Source organism: Sorex fumeus, unplaced genomic scaffold (genome assembly GCF_029834395.1).
Source record: "Sorex fumeus unplaced genomic scaffold, SorFum_2.1 ptg000006l, whole genome shotgun sequence".
NCBI lineage: Eukaryota > Metazoa > Chordata > Mammalia > Eulipotyphla > Soricidae > Sorex > Sorex fumeus.
Window position 1 is genome coordinate 16,490,404 of NW_026606063.1, and position 25,977 is coordinate 16,516,380.

At 40.4% G+C, this 25,977-nt stretch overlaps 1 protein-coding gene across 1 annotated transcript in view; it reads left to right on the forward strand.

The window, feature by feature from the left end:
• Positions 1-25,977, forward strand: part of LDAH (lipid droplet associated hydrolase) — a 112,897-nt gene that overhangs the window by 72,376 nt on the left and 14,544 nt on the right. The window contains exons 5-6 of the mRNA XM_056127835.1: positions 11,072-11,306; positions 23,155-23,237. Coding sequence (XP_055983810.1) covers positions 11,072-11,306; positions 23,155-23,237 — 318 coding nt within the window. The remainder of the gene's footprint in view (positions 1-11,071; positions 11,307-23,154; positions 23,238-25,977) is intronic.

Here is a 25,977-nt window from a genome sequence, read left to right on the forward strand (position 1 = left end):
TAGACATTGGTAAAGGAACAGGTGTTGGAACATTATATGACTAAAACCCAATCATAAACAACTTTGTAACTGTGTATCTCACTGTGATTCAATTAAAATTTTAATTTAAAAAATCTCGGTGATTATGCAAACATCCCTTGTAGTTAGCAACCCTTACATGTAGGTTAAATACATAAAACGGCTTCTTACAGTCAGGCAATTAAAGTGTATAAAATTCTCCATCCCAGAAGTTCTAAGTGCAATTAACATGAAAAATGGCAAAAGTACTCTGTTTCATACATGCCATTGTTCTTTTGCAAAACATACTGAAAGAGCAGGTTTTTGGTTTTTTTTTTTTTTTTTCAGTGTCCGTAGTTGGAGTATCTCGTATGTCACTTCTTAGGCTATCAGGTTATTTGTGAAGCTGAATAATTTGAGACACTGGTAAATACTGCCTCTCTCTCCCTATACTGGTAGTTATTGGCTCAGCTATACATAATTATGTCACCACAATAATGACTTCTAGGAAATTATTTTGTGTGTAAGTAGATAGATACGGTAGATAATGACTTGTGGCCGAATTACTTTGCTTGGGTACTTAACTCTTCTTTGTGACTTTATCACTGAGCTAAACCTCATTTCCCTCATCTGTGAAATGAATGCATTTACTTGATAAGGCTGTTAAGTACATGAAGTGAGATTACATATAATGTATACAAAGTATATTAACATAGCTCCTAGAAGGTACTAAGCCATCACTATTACAGTTATTCTAAGCACTTCCCCACTGTGGAGTACATTCCTGTTTCATTGATAAATAACAATTTTAAAGCAGAAGATCTCAAAAAGCAAGCTCGTGATCATTAAAAAATAAATTGATATCTGCAGTTTTTAAGGTGCCTCTGTACACGGCCCCAGGAAGGTAGCTCAGAGACACTGAGTTTGGTTGTGGCACCGAATGCTGGCCACTCCCCCCAGCACCACCCCCGGGGGTCCTGCTTCCCCCATCCTCCACCAGGCCAAGCACTGCTGAGTGTGGAACCTATAGAGAAATAGTAACATAAAAATAAAATGAAATACTAATTGCTTGCATATGATTGAATAACTTAAATCATCATTATCCTGTCACTGTCCTCCCGTTGTTCATCGATTTGCTCGAATGGGCCAGTAACGTCTCCATTGTGACACTTGTTACTGTGTCTGGCATATCGAATACGTCACGGGTGGCTTGCCAGGCTTTGCCGTGCGGGCGAGATACTCTCAGTAGCTTGCCGGGCTCTCCGAGAGGGGCAGAGGAATCAAACTCGGGTCGGCCATGTTGGCTGCGTGCAAGGCAAACGCCCTACCGCTGTGCTATCGCTCCAGCCCCTTGAAAAATGTAACCTGATGTTGCAAAGAGAGAAACTAAACTCAGATTGTGTCTCGATCTATGCTTTGACTCCTAGCAACTTTATCTCAGAGAACTCTGGTTTAATACTGCCTACTCCCTAACAGGGCCTAACAATGTTGGCGGTCATGGAAAAGGTGTGCAGTGGGGAAGAACCCTGCCTTACTGTGGCAGGTGGACTCGACTAATATGATGGGAAGCTAGCAGAGATGCTCTTCTTTTGAAGTTGTAGAAGAATAGTTCACCATGGCCCATTTAGTCATCACATGCAGGCTTCATTGCTGCACGCCCCCCCAAAAAAAGAAATCATTGCATCTGTGATAAGCCATCAGAATAGCAACATTTATTGAAGACTGTGCTCTTTGTTTCAAAAAGTGCCTTTTTAATGAAGCAAATTCACCATAAACCATACCTGAATGTCATACTCCATACTTCATAGCTATACTTCAGTTTATTTCCTAACTTCCTTTGTGGAAAAAAAAAAGATTGATAATAACAGATTCAGGAAAAATAAATATTGAAATACCACCACCACCCCCCCCCCGACATACCCAGGATCAAAAAGTCCCAGTGTGTATATTCACTTTCCTGTACTTTTCAAGAAATCTTAGTTGTGCTTCATGATCAAAAGCTGACTCTGGTAGACTCCAGATGAGAATATAAAATACATGATAATGTTTCCTTAGAGTAGAGTCAGTTGGCCAGCCTAAAACTTCTTTAATGAGACAGTAACTTAAGAAAATGTTTTGTCATGTATTCAGATTTGGGAACTTCCTCTGCACAGCTGTGTTATAAAATCTGGTATATTTCCTTGACCTTGGTGATTTTTTTTTGCCAATAGGTTTCTATATGAATAAAGAAGTTTTTATTACTGTGACTTACCCTATCAAATTTGGACTATAGATTTCATTGATACTATCATTATGATAGCTAAAAAAAAAGTATAAGTTCCACCCAACAGGTAGTGACTATTTTCTAAAATCAAAAAAGGAAGTCCAGCCTCATTGACCTAGTATTGGTTTGTGATAAACAATCTCTGGTCTTCTTATATTTTTGAGAGGCAATGATGCATTCAGAGCACATAATAGAACTTCCTTATTGTTTTGGTACGTTCCCATGATTTCAGCGTGCACTTTAATTCTCAATTTGTTGTTGATATAGATCAACCCAACGTAACTCTGTAGTTGCTCAGAGAGTTTCCCTTGCATGCAGTTTTGTTTAACATGGGTCACAGTATGGATCATTTATAGAAAATAATGGATTGCTTCCTCTTTCTGCCAACTGATTTGATCAGACTGAAGTTCCTTATGTACTGTGGGTTACATAACTAGTATGGAATCTGTGTGGTACATTTTTTTAGTATGACAGTACCCATATTAACTATTTATAGTCTCTAAATCTTTGAGGATATTTTAATAAACTTAAGGAATCCCTTAGCTTAACGTGAATAGACTTGAAATTAAAATGAGTAATGAGTTATTAAAAAGGAGTAAATTACCAGAGTTGGAAAACAGATCATTTTCATTAGTTGATTGTTCTGGTTTACTCTGAACTTGCCAGGGGTAAAGCAAATATATTTCTAAATTTCCCATTTAATATGTTTCAACATTTTTCTGCTTTTAAATAGGGTACAAGAAAACATAATTTCTTTATAAAATTTTCTGTTGAGGTTTGTTTGGGAAGGCAAGCCCCACCCAGCCATGTCCAATTTTTACTCCTGGCTCTGTGCTCCAGGATCGTTCCTAGTCAGTGCTCAGGGGACGTTATGTGATGCTGGGGATCAAAGTTGAATTGCCACGTGCAAGACAAACTTCTTAACCCCTGCACTCTCTCTTTAACCCCTCATTTTACTTTCTTGATGAAGACTTTATAGCATCGGAGAATGTTTAGAATAACTTCTACATCTTTTATCAACCATAGGTTCAGGGTAAATATGCTGACATCATATTATTCCTATGAGTTAGTGACCATTTATCATTACGGTTAAAAGTTGCCTTAAGGAGGAAATAAGATTGAAAGTTGAACCATTAAATCGCACTTAGTAAGAGATTTCATTATTCAGTGACATCCAATTTTCCAGGTTTTCTTTTATGGGTCATAGTTAAGGCACCCCTTATATTATTATATTATGAATTATATTATTTAATTATATTTATAATTCTAAAATCTCAGGACTAGGACGAAGGAGACATTACTGGTGCCTGCTCGAGGAAATTGATGAACAACAGAATGACAGTGATACAGTTAAGGCACCCCAAAATACAAAAATACCTTTGTGCTTTCGGAACAAAAAGTAAGAAGAACATCCGAGCTCTAGGACATAGAACATCTTGCTAGAAGCTTAATCATCTAACAAAATTTTAAAGATGAATCAACTTTAGTATCCTCATTAAATCTACCTAATGTTTCTTTATAACATAATATATCATTGTATGGCGGAATCGTGTATGCAGCCATGCAACCATGCCTAATTATGGACTCGTCCCTGGTGTTTTGCTGTTCCAAATATTTCTGTTTTAAGTTTGCTCAGCTACATTTACTCAACAGCTCAAATTTTTCCTCTCTGCTCATACCTTTCTGATAAATTTGATTCCCATCCATATTAAGGTCTGCTTCTAGACTTTGTTGTGTTGCTGATATTGTTCTATTGAACTCTATTAAACCCTGTTCCATTAAACAATCATCAAGCATTTTAACTATTATAGCTTCAATATATGCTAGAGATAATCTCCCCTCTTTTTCTTCTTTTTTGGAAATTGTGGGTTATTAGTGCAATTTAGTTTTCATATAGATGGTAATATAACACAGAATTTCAAAATGAGAATCATCTTGAATTTCAATGAAATTGAATAAATGAAATTGGTAACCTAGTGGGCAAACTTAACAACACTTTTGCAATCAATAGAAAAACAAAGATACCCCTTTGAGTTTAAACATTTTCTTTATATCAGAGCAATACACTATTTTTTAATATTTTTGTTTAGTTGTTATTTTTATATTTTTATTAAAAACTAGAATTCTTCCATGTCAGTCCTAGTCACATATGGAAAATAAAGATTTTTAATATTTCAAGCATACACCATACATGATAAATTTGCTTTTCTAGTATTTATGGCTCTCATTTTTTTTCTAGCATAATTTAACTGATTTAGTAGCTCTAGAATAATATTAAGAATACAACCACCAAGAAACTATAGAGATAGTATAGGGAGCAAGGCAATTGCCCTGCATGTGGCCAGTCCTGGTTTCAATCTCATCCCCAAACATGGTCTCCTGAGCACCACCAGTATGACTCCTCTCCAAACCAAAAACTAATCATAATATAATAACAATAATATTTTTTTTAATTCGGGGTCAGAGAGCTATACAGCCAGTAGGGCACATGCCTTGCACAAAGCTGACCTGGAACATCACCAGGTGTGACCCAAACACCAAAAAGGAAAAGAAAAAAAAAATAAAGGGAAAATCTGAATAGGTCTTTAAAAGTATAATGTGTTTCATACTTAGAAAAGGAATATTGAAAAAAAACTATTAAGACATAGCACATTCAATGTAAAAGAGACATTGATTCATTATTTTAAAATGTGTGAAATTCCTTAGCAAGATAGGAATAAGCCTACCTTCCTTTATCTAATAGAGGGCAACTATCAGCTTCATGAGTGAGTGCCATACTGTGCCATACTTGCTGAGAAATTTGCCCTGTCCTTTAAAGAAGCTCCTTTAATGTTTCCTATAAAACTAGGTTCCGGGCTGTGAATTCCTTAAGCTGTTGCCTGTCCCTGAAGTTTTGTCTCCTTCCTTCAAATCTGAACCATAATTTAGCTGAATAGAGTGTTCTTGGTGAGGTGTTCATTTCACTGAATTTTTGTGCTGTATCCCTCCATTGTCTTCTGACCCAGGGTCTCATTTGATACATCTGCTGTGAATGTTATGGGATCTCCTTCAAGTTGCTTCCCAGATCTTGCTGCTTTCAATATTCTGTCTCTATCTTCGACATTTTTTATCTTGAGTACAATGTGTCTTGGAGTTTTCCTAATTGGGTCTGTTTTCATGGGAGCCGTAGGGCCTCTTGGCTCTCAGTGCCCATAATCCTCAAGTCTAGGAAATTCCTATGATTCCTTTAAATACTGTTTTGTCATCCAGTTTGCCTTCCTGTTCTTCAGGGGCTCCAGTGACTCATATTGTTCATCTTGGGCTCGTCCTGTAGTTCCCTGCTATGCTGTTCATCTCTTTGTGGGCGATGTTTTCTAGCTGTTTCCTTCATCTCCTCTTGGATTTCCTTGATCTTTTACTCAGCTGCTGTTAATCTGCAGTTCAGAGCTTCTGCTGAGTATTTTAAATCAGTTCCCAGGCTCGACATTTCTGTTTGTAGCTTTCTCATTTCAGCACTCTGCGTCACTGGCCATGCTGACTACCTGTGCTACTGTGTCTTTGATTTATCTCATCAGACATCCTCACAGTGGTGTCATTGATGTCGCCATCTGAGGATTTACTGAGCTAGTTGGTGCTACTTGAGCCCTCTGTTCTTGTTTTCACTTTTGCAGCTTGGTGGGCTTCAACCTGCCTTCCTCATTGGGTTTGCTGTGCTCCGGGTATGCTGTGCTTAGTGTGGAATGATGAGGAGCTGTCGCATAGCTGCCTAAGCTTCTGCATTTAGGATCTGGGCCCCATGCTACGGCAGAGTTCACGTGGGAGGGCTTCTGGACCTCGCCCACAGGGAGGGGAATCCAACAACAGCTCCTGGTTTGAAAAGGCCACGGAATTGTCAGCTAGGCACTGGATCTACCTGGAGAGGGGTGGTGTCCCGCAGGGTTCGGGAGTTGTAGAGCTGGGCCCCTTGCTATGGCACAGTTCCCCTGGTTTTTCCTTCATGTATCAAGTTGGATTTTGTATTATGGCCTTTGCACTTGCAGTTCTCTCTCCCAGAAATACTTCCCCACCCCACCCCAAACACCTTCTAGCTCATTCCCTAAACGCCTTTGCACAAATGTTGCCTTTTATTAAAAGCCTTCCCTCCACACTTCTTTTTTTTTTTTTTTTTTTTTTTTTTTTTTTTTTTTTTTTTGCTTTTTAGGTCACACCTGGCGATGCACAGGGGTTACTCCTGGTTCTACACTCAGGAATCACCCCTGGCAGTGCTCAGGGGACCATATGGGATGCTGGGAATCGAACCCGGGTCGGCCACGTGCAAGGCAAATGCCCTACATGCTGTGCTATTGCTCCAGGCCCCCCCCACACCTCTTTTAAGTTTCCACCACTGCTTCCAAAATTCCTAGTCTTTCTTCATAATTTTATTACTTCCATAACCCAGTACTGGACAGATTTACTAGCATAATATATGTTTTACTCAATTGGTATTGCTTCACTTGTCATATAATCATTTAAAATTATTATTTGTCATAACTTATATTTTATACACTCATTTATGACATTTACCACTGAGCTATATCCCTGGCCCCCATGTAATGTATTGTAACTTATGTTTTATTTATTGAGAATCTGCTGTAAATTATATTTTATTACCTATATCTTTCTCATCCAAAGTATAAGAAAAAAAATATATCAACATACAGGGATGCAAAATATTTTAAAATGCAAAACAAGATTTTTAGATTTCTAGTTTAGGCTTAGCTACAAAATATTAGCTATTTAAACAAAAATATGATAAATTACTCATATTAGTTAAAAGACAAAGATTAGATAAAGAAAAAAGATTGAACTATTCAGAATATAATGAAAAGAAAGCTGGTGTAGCTATGTTACTATTAAATAAGCTGTAAGGGAAAAGTATTACTAAAGAAGAGTTTGCTCTATCAGGTCTCAATAACAAATATTAAAAAATGAAAGTGGTACTATCATTGTGGGTGATCCAGGAATGAAAATATTATAGCAGAATATTTGAAATAAGTGTGTCAATAAATTTGGAAATTTAAGTGAATTGTCAATTAGAAGATAGTATTTCTACTGTAGTGATAGAACAAGAGTTAAAGCTTTCCATGAAGCTTACCTCAGTTCAGATCCCTGGGCCACATATGGTTCCCTGAGCACTGCCAGGAGTGATCCCTGAGCACCACCGGTAGGACCTAAAAAGATAAATGACGTTCTGGAGCCCACGACAATCTGCATCACAGGTGCCCATAAGTCATTATTAAATGCAGTCCACCCAACATTTCCTCCGCTTCACACTTCAGAAGATGCCAGAACAGCAGAAGACCACTTCTATATTCCCCATGTTCCATTTAAAAGCACAGTCGTGTCAGGGGCATTTTGTAATGCATTGCTGCCAAGCCTGCATTTAAAAATCATATAAAAGAACTGTGTGATCTGTTGCCCTCAGATTGTCTAATTCACCATCAAGGCCTTAGCGGTGTTAAGGGAACAGTACATTCTTATTTCTGTGACAGAGGAGATCCAAAAAAAAAAAAAAGCCAAATTATTGTGACCAAAAAGAAACAACCAAGATAATGTTATTGTTGAAAGAAAAGGAAAAAAGTCTACAGGAAATAGCTAAGCACTTAGCTGGTAGATAACAAAGAAAAACAAGAAGATATTATGGCTAGAAAGGAAAGAGTCCTCAGAGCTTTTATTCTCCAACCCCTGTTCTCTGTTCTGGAAACATCAATACTCTGTTAAAAGGCAGGATTGTAGTTGATAACTGATCAACTTTAACATTTGGGCAATGCCATCAGCTTCCTATAAAAAGGACCACTACAACAAAAGCTGAAAGAGCCTGTGTCTACAAAAAACCTTCCTTGCTGTCAGGCCTATAGGAAAAGTGCCTTCTGTTTATCCAGAAGGAGGGTGAACACCTAAGCTCAAAGGCAAAGTAGATCACTGACACCTGAAGTCAGAGGACCAACCTTACAACAAAGGCTTAACCATGCTGTAGAATAGGCAGGAAATATCAGTATCGAACCATAAAAAAACAAAACTTGGAAAGAAAAAAATATATATATCATTATGATTGAAGCAGGAGAAGGATTTCTAAAACTAGACACAGGGAGTAGTAACTATAAAATCAAAATCTAATTCAAAAGCATCACACTTAAGAACTTGTCTCCATTATGTAAAACATTAGAATAAGAGATACATAGGCAAGCTAAAGACTTAAAGATTGCAGCATGACAAAGGAGTGCAAACTCACTCTATAAATCAAAAGAAAACCAGCACCTAATGGAATGAAATGAACTACTACATTTGTCAACAGATGAAAAAAAAAAATAGGTGTGACTATTTTGGAAAACTCTTTGGAATTATCGACTAAAGCTAAACATACCAAATAACCCAATATTTCTGTCTTAAGGTGATAAGGGAACAAAAAAAGTGCATGCACACATGTACCAAAAGTCATGTATAAAAATGTCCATAGCGACATATTTGTAGTGCTTCTGGATTCAACACAATCTATCAGGAAAATAAACAAGTTGCTGTATGTTCATTCAATAGAAAACTGTATAACAAAGATATAATATTGCTACGTATATTAACATAGATATAACATAAGCAGTGTTGAGTGAAGAAGTAAAACCCGAGAACACACTGTATGATTACACGTAGATAAAATTTATTAGCAGGCAAACATCAGTACTAAGTACTTGTGTGCTTGAACTGCCATAATAAAATATCAGGTGTTGTAAATGACTGACATATAAAGTCTTACATTTCTGGAGGCTAGAAGTCCAGGGTGAGGGTGCCAGATGGTAAGTTCCTGGTGAGACGACTTTCAGACTTGCACATGCTCCCCTCAGACCTCTGTTGTGCACTTGAGAAAAGAGAGTGAGCTGAGCACTATGGGATCTCCTTATGGGAATGCTAATCCTGTCTATTTCAGCCCCATCCTGTGATCTCATTTTAGCCTGAATTTCCTATCTCAGGATGCAGTTACATTGGGAGTGAGGGCTTCACCTTAGCAATTGCGAGGACCAGGATAGGAACACAATTCAGATGTTAGCAGGATGACAAGTATTAATGAAAGCAGGTAGGGAAGGCAGAAGAGAGGTACCCTGACACGTGCGTAGAAGAAATTGTGATGCTGGATGTCTTCACTAGCAATGCTTTAACTCACATAGCTTTTCATTTTGTAAATTAAATTGCTCATATATATGTATATACATACACACACATATATGTGTGTGTATGTATGCGTGTGTGTGGAGAGAGCGAGAGAGAGAGAGAGAGAGAGAGAGTGCTCATTTTTGTTTTAGAACCACACTCCACACTCAGCAGTCCTCAGGGCTTACTCCTGACTCTGTGCTCAGAGATCATTCCTGGCGAGGCTTGGGAGACCAAATAGGGTGTCAGGTATGGAACCCAGCTTAGTCGTGTGCAAGGCAAACACCCTCATTTGTATTTTATATGATTTTCTGAGTCCGTGATATGCTTGAATGACTTAAAGTTGTAAGAAAGAAATGAAACTGTTGTATCCATTCTTATTTTTTGTTCAAGAATTTGTTAGTTGGGTTTTCTATTTCATTTATGTTATTGTTATTAACAGGGATTATGTTTAACTACTGTCACTTTCTGGTTCCCTTTAGAACTTGTTTTTATGTATTGATTTTCTTTTATTTTTTTTTATTCTTATTAGTGAAACACCATGAGATACAGTTGTAGACTTACAAGTTTTTGTGCTTGGGTTTCAGTTATACAATGATTAAGTACCCATCCCTCTACCAGTGCCCATTCTCCACCACCACGGATCCCAGTATCCCTCCCATCCCCCCATTCCCCCATCCCATCCCACCTCTGTAGCAGGGCATTCTATTTCTCTCCTTTTGGGTGCTGAGGTTTGCAAAAGAGGCATTGAGTGGCAATTATGTTCGGTCTATAGTCTACTTTCAGCATGCGTCTCCCATCCTGGGAGGATCCTCCCAACACCCTTTACTTGGTGTTCCCGTCTCTGTCTGCGCTGCCTTTTCCCCTAGCATGTGCAACTGGTCTTCAAGCCATGGAGTGAACCTCCTGGTACTTATCTCAACTATTCTTGGATGTTAGTCTCCTCTTTTGTTACTTTATATATATATTGATTTTCTAATATGTTGTTTTTCTTTTTTTTTCTTTTTGGGTTACACCTAGCGATGCATAGGGGTTACTCCTGGCTCATACACTCAGGAGTTACTCCCTGTGGTGCTTGGGGGACCATATGGGATTCTTGGAATCAAACCTGGGTCGGCCTCATGCAAGGCAAACACCCTACCCTCTGTGCTATTGCTCCAGTCCCTAATACATTGTTTTTCTTTTGGAATATTTTGTGTATGTGTTTCCTAATACTCTGATGAATTGAGTTGAAATGATGGATTTTTGTCCTTGAACATTTTCCCATGTAACGATTTTCAACTTTCCTTAATCCCCGGTCTGCACTTTATTAAGTTGAATCAGTTGTTAAAAATATATTGGATTCTGTTAAAGATTATCTCTGGTAAGATTAGAGAATAGAGGGACATTCAAAGGTGAACTATCTCCAAATATCATCCATTTTTTAAGATAGAGTTATTGCGTGACTCTACTTTCTTCTGGTGCCATCTGTCAATTAACTTGACATAGCAACTAGAAAGATACATTAATTTATACTTTCAGCGCATCTTCAAAGAGATGGTGAGATACCTTCATAATCACAGAGGCAGACAGGAATCTGGTTTCCTCCTCAGATATAGTAAAGTAATGGGTTACCCCTGAAGAAAAGTCTCATCCTCGTGTTTTTTATTGTAGATAATCCGCTCCTTTCTGCTCTTCCCGACGATTGAGCGAATGTCTGAGTCCCCCAATGGAAGGATCGCCACTCCACTCCTGTGTTGGCTTCGCTACGTTCTCTACGTCTCTGGCTACATGCTGCTGAAACCATTCCCGGCGTTTATCAAGTCCTTACTCATTAGAGTCGGCCTTCAGCTGCTGAACATAGACAACGAGTTTTACAACCTGAATTTATTTGAACCGTTCTGCCTCAGTAAGCAAATTTTTTTAATATTTACGTTTATCCTGGTATCAGAAGCTATTGAGTTAAATCAAATTGATGGAAGGTTTTCCCCCAATTTTGAAAACCGTAAATAAAATGAAAGTAGTTTGCAAGGGGTTCTGTATGACAGAACAGAAAGCCTCAGGAAGCATGAACCTTATTCTTCTGAGTAGCCACTCGAGCCGCTGGACAGTGAGAGAGAATTCTTATGTGCGTGATATATGTGGAACCCTTACAAGGATCCAGGGTGATCCCTTTTAGCTGAAGAAATGGAAAAATCTTACAAAAATCAGTCTAATGAGGGGCTGGAGCGATAGCACAGCGGGTAGGGCGTTTGCCTTGTACACAGCCAACATGGCCTTCCTGGGTTCGATTCCCAGCATCCCATATGGTCCCCCAAGCACCGCCAGGAGTAGTTCCTGAGTGCATGTGCCAGGAGTAACTCCTGAGCATTGCCGAGTGTGACCCAAAAAGAAAAAAAAAAATCAGTCTAATGAAGCCAGGCCCAATATTCTCATGGAGCCATATGATGATGCTGTTGTTTTCCTATTTAAATGTTTCAGAGGAGTTTAAATGATAAAAGTAATAAGTAATGTTATGGTAACATAATATTGGGTACTTTGTGGGTGATATTTTGAATGCGCAAAGGAATGTTTTTACTACTTTACTTTTTATTTTAATTGTTGTTTATAAATAATTTCTATTTTTTAGTTAATACTAATGTATTATATATTTATTCATGATTTACATAATAGAATAATTCTACTTTTGAATCTATAAAATGGGGGTAATAATAGCTCATACCTCAAGATGATATAGGATTATATATAATAATAATGGCAGGTACCTATCTAGTATATCATTTATGATTGATTTTGAGTAAATAACAGTTACATTAGCTAAAGGTAAAGGTAAAGGCCCTCCCGTTGATCGTCGATTTGCTCGAGCGGGCCCAGTAACGTCTCCATTGGAGACTTTGTTGTTACTGTGTCTGGCATATCGAATACTCTCGGTAGCTTGCCGGGCTCTCCGAGAGGGGCGGAGGAATTGAACTCGGGTCGGCCATGTTGGCCGCTTGTAAGGCAAACGCCCTAGCTAATGGAACTATTTTAAACTTTTACCTACACATCTCAGAAAAATTCATTATGTTTAGGCAGTGTTTCTGTCCCCATTTTACAGATGAAGATACTGAGGTGCAAAGTAATTACACAGTTACTCATATATATGGTGATTGGTATCAAACTTAGATATTCTACCCCTGTATTTCGTCTTACTCTAACTTTTTGTCCCAGTTGATGTAAAGGCTTGTAAGCTTTAAAATAAACTTTACATGTTCATCTCCATTAAGAGAGGCACAAGATCATGCACATGGTGACCCCAGTGACAGCCATGCCTTTACCATTGTACAACTACAGATTATATGGGAGGTATTGTTCCAAATAGATAGCAATACACAGTCATCACAAATGCACAGTTCCTCAAATTTTTTGTATTGGTGGATTATTTTTCCCTCTAGGTGTTATAACCTTGGCATAGCAGTAGAAGAATATGGAACAGGAAGCAAAGCTAAGGACGGTCCGAGATTAAAGTTGAAACTTAAAAATCAATTGTTCTAGGGACCAGGGAGATAGTACAAAGGGTAACGTACTTGCCTCACGTGCTGCTGACCATATGGTACCTGAGCCCCACCAAGTGTGTTCTCTAAGGGCTGAGCCTGACACAAACCCTGAGCATCACTGGGTGTAGCCCAGAAACAAGAACAAAATATTTTATTGATACAGTCCCGTCCTTCCTTCAGATGAGAGAAAAGAAATAAATGATGTGACCAGTGAAATGGCACCGGCTGCAGTGAGAACCCCAAGACTCTCATTTTGCTTTTACCCCAGACCCACTGAGCCCTCAAATTTGTTTTTTCCCTTCACTGGTTCGCAGTCATTGACCAAATCAAGAGTTACACTCAGTGATCTCTAATTTATATAAGACCAGTGGAAAATCACTTGAAATTCTGGCAAAAATAAAATGATTCCATATATACCTCATTTTATAAGTCATTTTATTTTCCTGTTTAGTTTTGTTCCTTTTTTTGGTATTACTATTTTTGCTGCATCAAAAGAAATGTTGGGTGAGGAGTAGGGGTTGTTAAAGGGGTTTGGGCTATACTCAAAGTGCTCAGGGATAACTCATTGTCATACTCAGGGCATGACCATATGTGTTCCCGGGAACTGAACCTAGGTTGGCCATGTGCAAGGCAAGTGCCTTAGATACTGTACTGCATCTGTGGCCACTATTTTATTTTGGTGGTATGAGGTTGCACGGAAGGAATTTTAAAGGCATTCTCTAGTCAGGGACTCCATCTTCCTCCAGGGACTTCTGCTTCCAGAGAGTTGGATTAGATACACTTTTCCCTCTTTCTCCTACTAGATCCTAATAACTCTACAAATTATCTATCAAACAAGCCTAAGTTGACTCTGAAAGCCAGAAAGGAAAACATACTCTACTGTGACCTGGGGACCCAAGAGACAATCCCATGGTACATTCCATCCAATATTGGGGTTTCTTTCACCACATAAATCCTAGCCTTGGGGTCAGCAACCCAGAAACACCAACAAGGTCAAATCAACAAAGGGCCAGACAAAAGCCTCCACCAGCCAAATGGACCAGGAAAATGGCTACTTTTGATAAGAAACTTTTAGATAACTGCTGTAGTCTTTCCCAGCACCATAGCAAAAACTAGCCCTGTCCCCACCAGGCCAGCAAAGACCAAGTGGGAGACCTGCTGGATTTTACCTTCTTCCAGTGACACGGACATGGCTCTCCCGTTCCCCCCAGGACCCTGCTGGGATGTAGAGGGCTGGGACCTGCACCAGTGTCCTGTGCTGATGGGGCACCTTTTCTCATGTCAGCAGCGGCCCTGGTGGGAGCGCTAACAACATCAGAGTGGCTTTGAGAACAAAGGAAGTTCCTAGGGACTGAGGAAGGCATTAGATAATCAGGAAAGCATCAGAACCCCCAAAGAAAGTCAGAGCCCAGAGCTCATGTGCCTCACGAACCAGCTGAAAGGAAAAGTGGACAAATCCACAGTTTTCCTCCATACCTAAATTTCTAAATACACCACTCTTAACAGCTGGATGCTAAAACAGAAAATTAGAAAGAATATGGGAAATCTCCTTTACAGTAACACCCACAAACAGGATTCCATAAACATTTATAAACACTCTTTCGAAGACCAACTGCTATAATTTCTGTATACCTCTAAACCTAAATATTTTCTGAACCCAAATCAAGACAGGGGATTTAAGAAGGCTTCAGTTCTGGGTATCTGATTAATGACTATATATAATGTATTATCAAGGTTTTAGTATTTTTAATTAAAACAGAGAATTATGTAAGGGTGTTTTTTTTCCCCAATATCAGAGTTATATTCTCTTTGAGTAACAGGGCCCAGAAGCTACACTTGAAATAAATCTTCCTTTCAGCAATAGCAGTTGACCTCATTCTGGGTCTTCTAGCAGCCCAAGGAGGGACCCTCAAGGAGGAAGATAGTTTGAACACAGAACACATTTTCCTCCTTCACTCCAGGCAGCCAGACCCTTCTAGCCATACTGTCATTTGGGAAACTCAAAGGCCGCCTCTCCCACACAACTCTGGTTGAATTATACCACATGCGAAAAGACTCTCAACCGGACAAAACACAGCCACGTTGCATAATTTCTTTTAAACACCTTGCAAGCAAACTCTCAAAGCCCAACTCTTCTGTTTCTTACTTCCGTTCTCTCATCTCTTGCCCTATTTTTCATCTCACCTGAGATCTAAGGAACTGATACTTCAGCAGTTTCTCTCTCTCTCTCTCTCTCTCTCTCTCTCTCTCTCTCTCTCTCTCTCTCTCTCTCTGTCTCTCTGTCTCTCCCCCCACCAACCCATCCAGTCTCTGTGATTGGATAGGGAAAGGGAAAGGGAAAGGACCCCACAGCAGCGGAGCAGAGGAATGTTATCTTCTTTTTTCCTTTGAGTTCTTGCTTTATTCTTTGCTTGTGTACGTAGTCCAGTCTCTTGGAAGTGACCACAAGCCCGTCCAGGCATCTCAGTCGTCCTCATCAACCTGCCCTCATTATCATCATTCTTGCCTTCTCTGATAGTGTTAACTGCCACACAAGCTACCTTTGCCCAGACTTGCTCTGGCCACCCTCAAGGCAATTCTTATCTCCTTGCTTAACAGAGAGGACAGTTCTCATCACATAAGATCCTGGCTCTTGCAAATGAGTGGGGGGCTCCTCCCAAACTCACATCCCATGTCCCACGGGCCACAGCTTTGAAGGTAATCAAGAATCAAACCAGTCCCGTGGTACAGTGGCATGAATTTCAGGTGACGCAAGTAATGATACCAAGGGAAAAGAAGCCCCAAGTCCCAGACCATGCTTCATGGTCATGTTTGTGTGATCTGAACTTCTCTGGCACATGACTGTCATCAATGGAGGACCTTTAACATGCTAGCTTGACTTTTAGGAGGCCTTGCAGTGTTGACACATTATGTAACGTCTGTGTTCCATTGGAAATCTGACGGAAACAAATGGAGGAAGTTTGCCAGTCCAAGAAGTGGATAATAAATCCTGCCCAATCGAGATAGAACCCATTTTCAGTATCCTTTAGTTTATCCACATATTTTTTTGTTGTAGTAAGGTCTGAGAAATTCAAGGATCCTAATATTCCAGTATTTCAGATGCCGTTGCCCTTTTGGAGACGGTGGCCTTCCTGTGCCAGGTTGAGTGAAACGTTTTCTACCCAGCATTTCAGAGCAGTAGCCCTAATTTGGTCAGTATTTTTTGCAAAATTTTGTCACAGTGTTCATCAGATCAACTTATCGAAATGGACTTGTTTTAAATGTTATTTGAAAATCTATAGATGAGGTTTCATTTTTTTTAATTTTTAATTTTGGAATGTCTGCTAACATTTTCCTTAAAATAGATGTTCTATTTCATCACAGTTTATGAAGATGACTGAACTGGATTTTCTGATCAGAACTCAAAGCAAACACATTATAACTGAATAGTATCAGAGATCAGGATAATTAACTTTACAGAATGTTCTAGGACTTTTCCTTGGGTGACACTGATGTCTTAATCCCTTTCAGTTACCCAGCTAGAAGAGCACAAGGACAGGGCGTTCTTGGCAGGTTATGTTACTCTGCTTTGTATACTCTTATAAAAGAAACTTTAATAATCTTCCATATTTTTCACCCAGTATGGATATAACCTTCTTTTGGTTGGCCACACCCAGCAGTGCTCAGGGCTTACCTGACTCTGTGCTCAGGGCTCAATCCTGATAAGGAGCCAGGACCATGTGGGGTGCTTGCAAACAAGCCAGGTTGGCTATGTACAAGGCAAGCGCTTTGCCCACTGTACTGTCTCTTTGGCCCCCAGATTCGTTTTTTAAAAGTCCATGTACATGAGATGAACTCAACTATTCCATGAGCTGTCACACGGGCTTCACAAAAGAACCAGAATTTTTTTCAATTTCTTAAATAAAATGAAACGATATACCTGTTACTTATTATTTATTTATTTGTATAGTTTAGGAAAATCCATTTTAAAAATCCAGTAAAAGCTTTTAATAGTTCAAAGAATTTTAACCTAAAATTCAGCAATAAAGATTAAATGATGTGTGTGCAGTTAGTTTTTAGGGTAAAAGGTGATTAAACATAGTACTAGAATATCACCTGTGATTTAGAATTAAGTGACTCAAAGAAGATTTTTCCTCTTTAATAAGTTTTAATATGTGCTTTTAAATTATCTCTACCCTAAAAAGGGATACATAGATAGATAGATAGATAGATAGATAGATAGATATTTAATCATACACCTTGACTTGTGGTTTTGCTTTAGTAAATCCAGTGGCATGAAGCTATTATCTGTTCGCAGATTAAATGGATGCTTATAATACCAGACTTGGTTAATGGAGAAACATCATACTTGTGAGTAACAAACATTTTCCAAATTATAAAGTTTTAGAATGGAAGGATTACCTTATAAGACCTGTATTAACAGTACTATAGGGGCCAGAGAGATAGTACCGCAAGTATGGTGCTTAACTTGCACCAGGCTGACCCAGGTTTGATACCCGGCACTCCGTATAGTCCCCCAAGCCCACCAGGAGTGATCCCTGAGCACAGAGCCAGGAATAAGTGCTGAGCACTGCTCGGTCTTTCCCTAAACCTCCCGCTCCCACCACAACCACACAACACACACACACACACACACACACATACACACACAAACAGTGTTAGAAGCCTATTTACTACCATTAGGCACAGTGGAATACAATCCGGAACTCCTCTTTGTAGTTCCCCTTCATCTGGGTTTCTGGGCATGTCTCGCCCTGCTGCCTCAGAGCAGGCCAGTCTGGATGGAGTTCTGCTGCCTGACACTCGTGTCTCCAGGTCCATTCAGTTTCCCCCTGAACTCTGTTACCATGCTCGGCTTGCACCTCCTAATCCCCCTCTATAAAGCAGCATCTCACTGGCCTTGGGATCAGTCAGACGTGCTTGAGGGGCCATTCCTGGAACGACACTCTCCAGTCTCACCTCCCCTTGCTGAAGGTTGAGCTAACCAGGCCTGATGCCTTCTTCTGCCCCCCACACTAGTACTAGATTCCGTCAGGAGGTTAAAGTTACCACCCACCCCTTAACCATAGCCAAAAACACCCAGAAAATTCAGAGAGTCCTTTTCCTTTGTTTTCACCATGAGAATTGGGTTTAGAAACCTAAATTGCAGTGGCCTAAACAAGTGGGGATCTCTTTTTCTCATACACCAGGAGATCTAGAGGTAGATCATGATAATCCAAACAATCCAAATAACATCTCCACATGCCACTAGTTTGGGGGTTCTCCCTCAATTTCCACCTTAGCACTTAGAGCTTTACTCTCACGTGCTTCATCTCATAATCATATAACGGCATCTGTCACTCCAGAGATCTCTGAGAGAAAGGACGGGGCGTGGGGGACAATAGTAGAGGGGTCATTCTTCAGGAGACTTTAGTTTGTGTCAAAGTGAAAGTGAAGTCTTTCTGTTCTGTCCCAAAATCTGCCTGTGGAGCAGCAGCAAGAACCAGAACCGTTGCCCATCCCTCACGGGCAGGGATGGGGAAAGACCCTGCTTTGACATTCCCATGGTTCTAGAAAGGGAAGGAAGCAAGGCAGGGGTGGGGGGGGTTATTGGCTTCTTGTTTGGTCCTTAATCTGTTACACAACATGGCATACTAGTTAACTCTTTCCATATGAACGAGTAACCTAGACACTGGACTCACCTCTCTTATCACAAAATCCCATCGCTGGCATGTCTCCCCTGACTGTCTTTGGGTCCCGCAACTCTGACAAGACTCCTCAGACTAGGGTCCACAGTGTTGTGCATGGCAGGCCCTCTGTGAAGCATGCCTCCATGTCCCTATCCACCACAGAGCCCATCTCAGTTCCCACAAATGTTAGTCCTCTACTTTTTTCAACAATATTTCAAGTAAAGCTTTTTTGCTAAAAAAGCTTCACCTGTACTTGTGTGCACAGCAGGTAGGGTGTTTGCCTTGCACGTGGCTGACTCAGCCAACTTGAGTTCGATTCCTCCACCCCTCTCGGAGAGCCCGGCAAACTACTGAGAATATCTCACCCACACGGCAAAGCCTGGAAAGCTACCCATGATGTATTTGATATGCCAAACACAGTAACAAGTCTCACAGTGTTACTGGGTCTGCTCAAGCTAATCAATGAACAATGGGAGGACAGTGACAGTGACTGATGACCACTCCCCACAGCTACCCTGCCCTCCTGCCATCAGAGAAGAGAACTAACCTGGTTATAATCCAGCAACCTTTTTCCTTTGTTTTTTTTTTTTTGTTTGTTTGTTTGCTTGCTGTTTTATTTTTGCTTTTGCACAGTGTTTACAATCACTGTCACTGTCCTCCCGTTGTTCATTGATTTGCTTGAGCGGGCCCAGTAACATTGTGAGACTTGTTACTATGTTTGGCATATCGAATATGTCATGGGTAGCTTGCCAGGCTTTGCTGTGTGGGCGAGATACTCTCGGTAGCTTGCCAGGCTCTCCGAGGGGGGAGGAATCGAACTCGGGTCAGCCGTGTCGGCCGCATGCAAGGCAAACGCCCTATCCGCTGTGCTATTGCTCCAGCCCAATGCATACAATAATGTTGATAATAGTTTCTCATAGACACAGTTCCAAAACCACGCTCATAACCAATGACCTCCCTCCCTCTCACTACCTTTCTGTGTCTCACGTATGAGAGAGATCATCCTTTGTCCATCTCATTCTAATTGACTTCACTCAGCATGATATCCTGTAGTTTGATCCATGTTGCTGCAAATTGCATGATTTTATTCTTCCAGCAGCCTTTCTCTAATCCAGCAATTTGTTCAATTCAAAATAAGCCATTTTAATTGACAAATCGTTTCATTACAATATTATAGAAGTTTCAGCTGTGCATCATCGTAAATTTACCTTTGTATAAACTACTTAAAAGTTGTTGACCCACTGTCTAATTCTACCCTTCTCCATAGTTGATCCCCTTCTGTGGGGACCCTGGAGAGTGGTGCTCAAGGCCACTTGGGGCATATCTCGGTGCTCATCCTTGACAGCTCTGTGCTCAGGGATCACGAAGACTATATGCAGTGGTACCCGGGCAGAGGAGGATGTCATGACGAGGATCAAACTCAGAGCCTTTGTGTGCGAGTTACATGTTCTACTATCTGCACTATCTCTCCAGCCCCTCATTTTCTTGAGATTATTTTTTCTTTGTAAACATCATAATATTCTTTTTTACCAATGTCTATGTCTATTCAGAAGGAAAAGAGACTAAAAGTAATACCATGAGTCGGAGTAACATAGCATTTTTACACTGTTAATGTCCTACTTCAAAATTCACCTTTCCTAATTAAACTTATGACTACCTCAAATAATTCCCTTTGCTTCGGCTCAAATAACACTCCAGAGCATTCTACTCTAGAGCCTTCCCAGTGGCACCAAATTCCATTCCACTAAAACAGCTGGACATCTTAATTTCCCACACAGAGTCTACTTTAGAAAGTGGCCCATGCATCTCCCCTAGAGCGTTCTGTTTCACCAGTCACTGTGATTTTATTTCTCTCTTTCCCTCAGTGCTGTGACCAGCACTTGATGGGGTCTAGCTTGGGACCCATCTCAACCAAAGGTCCTAGTTGTTATGCCTGCAAGGATCCTCCCAATTTATGCAGATCCCTGCCAGTGTGGCTCTCCTTACCCATGTGCTTCCACCTCCAGTTCCGGCCTCCATGAGGCTGTCAGCTCCTGCACTTCAGAGGAGGCCAAGGTTGTTCCTCTCAATCTCTCCCGCCCTCTGCACCATTACTCCCAAAACCCACCTTACTACCTCCACACTCAGTCCCATTCCATTAATTTTAATAAAAGGCCCTTACTGGTTTGATACCTGCCATGAGCTAACCCCTCGGATAAGCACGGACAGTAATAAACGAGCTATAATTCTGACTCTTAACGTGGTAGCCGAGACAAATGTGAAGAATTTTAATATGTCATGGGAAGGGCTATTACAAAAGCCCATATAAGGTGAGAGGGATACCAGGAAAGGAGAGATCAGATCTATTCAAAGTGAAAAGTTAGGCTAATATGGGTTAAAAGATGAGTTAGTGTTTGTTCAGAGTCAAAATTGCATCAGGATCATCAATCAAAGGCAGTCTTCGATTGTAAAGTATCTTGGAGAAGTCAATGATACCATCTGACCTGTGCAATAAATATCCTATTGATCTTCCATCATTAGCAATCACTCAAACATTTTGAATCATTTTGACCAGGAGCTGAGAGTCTCTTAACAGGATGCAGAAGATAATGGTTAACAAATAAAATAGAATGAGACCCCTCCATGAGGTTTTTTTTTCTGCCTGCATTTAGATTTGTAATGAAAGCAATGTAAACAATCGACATTCTTGTAAATCATTCTTTCCTTCATGTTTTTGTTTCCATTACTCCTGCTACTAGATATTTCCTCCACTGTTGTGTTTGAAACTCTGAATTCTGCTCGGTTTCCAGGAATGTCATTGACAGTCATTGCCAAGAGAAATGTATTTTCCCCTTAGGAAATTACACTTCTACTTGGTGTTATTATTTCTGACCACTGTGTTGTGCTAGGAGCATTTCTGAGGAATGAAAAAGATGGCTTCCTTAAAACAATCACTGGGACCAAAAACAAAAAACAAAAAAAATACAGCTGGTATTTACTTTCTTGCCTGCTTGCTTGCTCTTAAATATCCATACGTGGGAAATTGCCAGAACCAAAAGAGGGGAAAAAAAGAGTAAGTTACAGGTACATACCCAGGTAGAAAAATATTTTTCAGAAATATAATTATATTTATGTGCATATATATGTATACATATATATTATTTAAGAATGACACTACAGTAAATATGCCTAACACAGCAATGCTGGCCTCCGTGAATGATAGCAGACTCCCACATAACTGTCACCCAGCTTGAGGATCACCATTGCCTGCATCTTGGAAGCCTCTCTTATGCCCTTACATATCCAAAACTCTCACTTGATTCGAGTCAAGCTCTTCTAATTATTGGCAGAATCTGGTTCATGTGACCAAAGTTGCCAATTTCTTATTGTCAGCCAGTACTTCTTCTCAGCAATGTGACTCCCTCTCAAGACGTTTCCCCAGGGGCTCCATCTTCAGACCAACAGTGTTGCCTTTCAGCCTTTGGGGGCTTGGAAGCACCGACTTCCCTTTCCACCACCAACCAGAGAAAACTCAAATTCGGGAGGAGCTGGGAGATTAGACTATCAAGATGAAGTCATCTACAGTCTGTGACATAACTGAGTCACAATTATGTCTACTGGTTTTTAAACTTAATATCATTCAACATTTAATTCTTTAGAATATTTTTGTTGTTTAAAAACAACACCCAGGTCTAGAGTGATAGTGCAGTGGGAGGGCAATTGCCTTGCAAGTGGCCGACCCGGGTTTGATCCCTGGCGTCCCATAGGGTCCCCATAGTACTGCCAGGAATAATTCCTGAGTGCAGCGCAGGGAGTAACTTCTGAGCATTGCCAGGTGTGACCCAAAAAGAGGGAGGAAGGGAGGGAGGGGGGGGGGAGGGAGGGAGGGAGGGAGGGAGGGAGGGAGGGAAGGAAGGAAGGAAGGAAGGAAGGAAGGAAGGAAGGAAGGAAGGAAGGAAGGAAGGACAAAAACACACATAGCCATTCCTCCCATTTCCATCTCCCACCCATCTTCGGTCTTTGGTGACCCCTCACCTTGTCTCAGTGGTTTGCCTGCTCTGGACACTTGACATAAATGGAATGATACTGGGTGCCACCTTGTTTAACTGCTTTTACTTCTCATAATGTTTTCAGGTGCATTCATGGTGTAGCGTGTTTCATGTTGTAGTGAGTACTTTGTAACTTCCTAGTGGTTATTTCACATTGTGCTTTTCCATTCACCATTCTGATATAAGTTACTAAGAGAAGTCAGGTGTGCCTGTCATCCCATCAGAGTAGTTTCCGTGGGGAATTAAGTACCACACTCAACACAGGGACAGAAACCCCCGATAGCTGATACGAGATCATCAGACTCCTGAGTGTTGCCTGGTGACAGCAAGAGGACATTCTCTTGTAGAACAGGTTCACGTTTCCAGAAGCTCGTCTGTTGGCTGACTCACTGCCTCTCTTGGCCACTCTGACATCTATTAGCCAACATTGAAAAGAGAAAAGACGAGCAGGAATTGACTGCAGTTATTTTGACATTTGTGTTCGTTCTGTGAATCTAAGTGTTTGACTTCTTTTCTAACTACAGCCAATGCAGCCTACCTTGGGGGCCAAGAAATGATGCAGGTGGTGGAAAGAGACAACGAAACCATAAGAGAACATTTATCTAAGGTAAGAACTCGTTTGTCTAAGTTAAGCACTTCAGTGCAACCAGGAGGTAAATAGATGAGAGGAAATATTTGCAAAGGAGCAAAGAATAGAACTGGTTAGATTCTGTAAGACTCCAAATGTTTCTTTCTAGATTTCAGATTATTTTACTTCTGGCTAAAATTAGTTCATACTTTGAAAGGAGCATAAAGGAAGTAAGTGAAGTTTGTTACAAAGCTGCTTAAATATATTTTACCACCTGTGTTGTTGAGTTTATTTCTAGAATCAGCGCTTGTCTGTTTGGTCATTGCATTTCAGGCTCATAAAGGCTTTGTACAGAGAAGATCCTATAATATTTACAGAATAAATGAGTTATTTTGAAATGTGTATAAAACCCTGAAAAGGAACTAATATTCCTATGCCCTGAGAATTCAGTAAGCCTCTTCCCGTTCCCTCCAACGCATCACAGTGGGGCTGTCAGCCAAGACTGGTCTTCTATACAAGCAGGTGCAGAACAGCAAAAAATGGAGTTAGCATCTGTGAGTTACTACTTCAAATACCAAAATCCTAAGCAAACACAGTTGTAGTCACTGATAGGTGAACTGGTAAAGGGGCCATAGTGTATCTCAGCAATTTACAATGTAAGTGGCTTTGGCACTCCCCTGGCATTTTCTGTCTGTCTGTCCATCCTGAATAGAATAGGGCTGCATTCTCTAACATGTACCCTGGTAGCATAGTCTGAATTGAGACATGCCAGATTGGGTTTTGGAAACTTAACATACAAGATATTATTATACTAAGTTTAGCACACCCCTGAAAGAAAGAATAAACCATTTCTCTACTATCTTCTTATTAATCACATGTTGGAATGATATTTTAGATATAGTGGGTTACATAAAATAGATTACTTAAAGTAATTTATCCTTTTGTAATGTTTCATGAACTATTGGGAAACTCTTAGTTACAAATGTGCCTTTATGTTTCTGTACCATCTCACGCAGTCAGTGCTAAATGGTGACACTCTTGGGCACAATGAAATGATCCTCCTAGAGGACCTGCTCCCCCAGGGCCCGGGAACCTACAATCTGCAAGTAACTTCTTAGAAACCCTAAGGGGCTCAAACTCTCAGGCCAGCTTCAAGCGTTTGACATAAACTTGCCTAAAGAGTTAATTCATATTTTTGGTTTTGTTTCATTTGCAGGGGTGGGCATGGGGAGCACACCTGGAATTGCTCAGGTCTTACTCCTGGCTCTGCACTCAGAGATGACTGACTCTGAGAGGGGACCAGGGGACCCTGTGTGGTGCTGGGGAGCAGAACTGGGTTGGGCACACACAAGGCAAGCAACCTGCCTGTTGCTCCAGCATTGATGTGTACTTCTGTAACCTCTCAATGAGCTTACCTTATAGTCTTTAAAAATACATTTTGTATGGGGCTGGAGCAATAGCACAGCGGGTAGGACATTTGCCTTGCACGTGGCCGACCCAGGTTCGATTCCAAGCATCCCATAAGGTCCCCTGAGCACCGCCAGGAGTAATTCCTGAGGGAATGATCAGGAGTAGCCCCTGTACATCGTCGGGTGTGACCCAAAAACCAAAAAAAAAAAAAATACATTTTGTAAACTCTTGACCTATAGTAGCATCTCTCAGAGAAGACTCATGAACAGCTTTGTAAGGGTGTATCTCAAAGTGATTCAATTTTAAAAAATACTTTTGAAAATGTCCATCTGTGTAAGACATTATGGCCACAGAGGTCATCAGATTTCTGAAATAGCAGCTGACCAGGGATTAAAATTTTGAAGCCAGAAGGAAACCCTTACCAGCTGATTGGGGAAGATTGGAACCTCAAAAGGACCCTCTCGCCAAAGCTTCCTGCTGTTTCCAGTCATTGAGGGAGGTGAGAGTACAAGAGAAACAGTATTTTATTTTCCAGTTAAGTTCTTAAGTATTTTGCTTCAAAAAATTCAAAAATGTATCTTAAGTTCTCAAGGCTGGAGGTTCATTTAAAAAAAAAAAAACATAGAAAACTTAGCTCCTAGTTAATAATAAGACTGGCAGATGCTCACTTCCAAAATTCACACTTGCTGAATGACTAAACCCAGCATGTGTCAAAGCCCATCTTACCACCTGTGGAAGCCAGCTGCTGTAAAATACTCATCATTTCTGGATTCTGTTTGTATGCTGTGCTCCGAAAGAGGTCAAAGTAAGTTGCTAACTTATTCCTGTCCCAAGTTGAATCCATATGCAAGTATAATCATTCCCAGATAGAGGTCTGCTTGTGGTAACTGTGTCAGGTCTGTAAGTTTACTGAAGCTTTTATGGGAGAAATATGGGGGTATAATGGTAGATGGCAGACGTTTCAAGGTTAATACTAACACAGTCACGGGAATAAACTTTTCCAACTCTGAGGAAGGGGGCGGGTTCGGTTTGGTTTTGAAGATAGCATTCAGTGTACTTGTGGAATTTGGGGACACAAAGCATTGTTTAGTTTAATGATGCAAAACTACCTTGCAATTAATTGATTTTCCTTTCTATCAGCAAAGTTTGAGTTCCCCACTAGAATAATACACTTCCAGCTCCTAAGTGAAACAAGGGACAGCGAGACAGGAAGTTTATTGCAAACTTTTTTGTTTCTGTAATGAAAAAGGAGGAAACATGCTGTAATTCAATATTGGTAAAAGTTGGGTCAACATATGTCCCAGTCTGCTGGAGAAAATAAGGAAACTAGAAACGGCACGTAGTTCTAGACTGAGTGTGAGCATGCCAC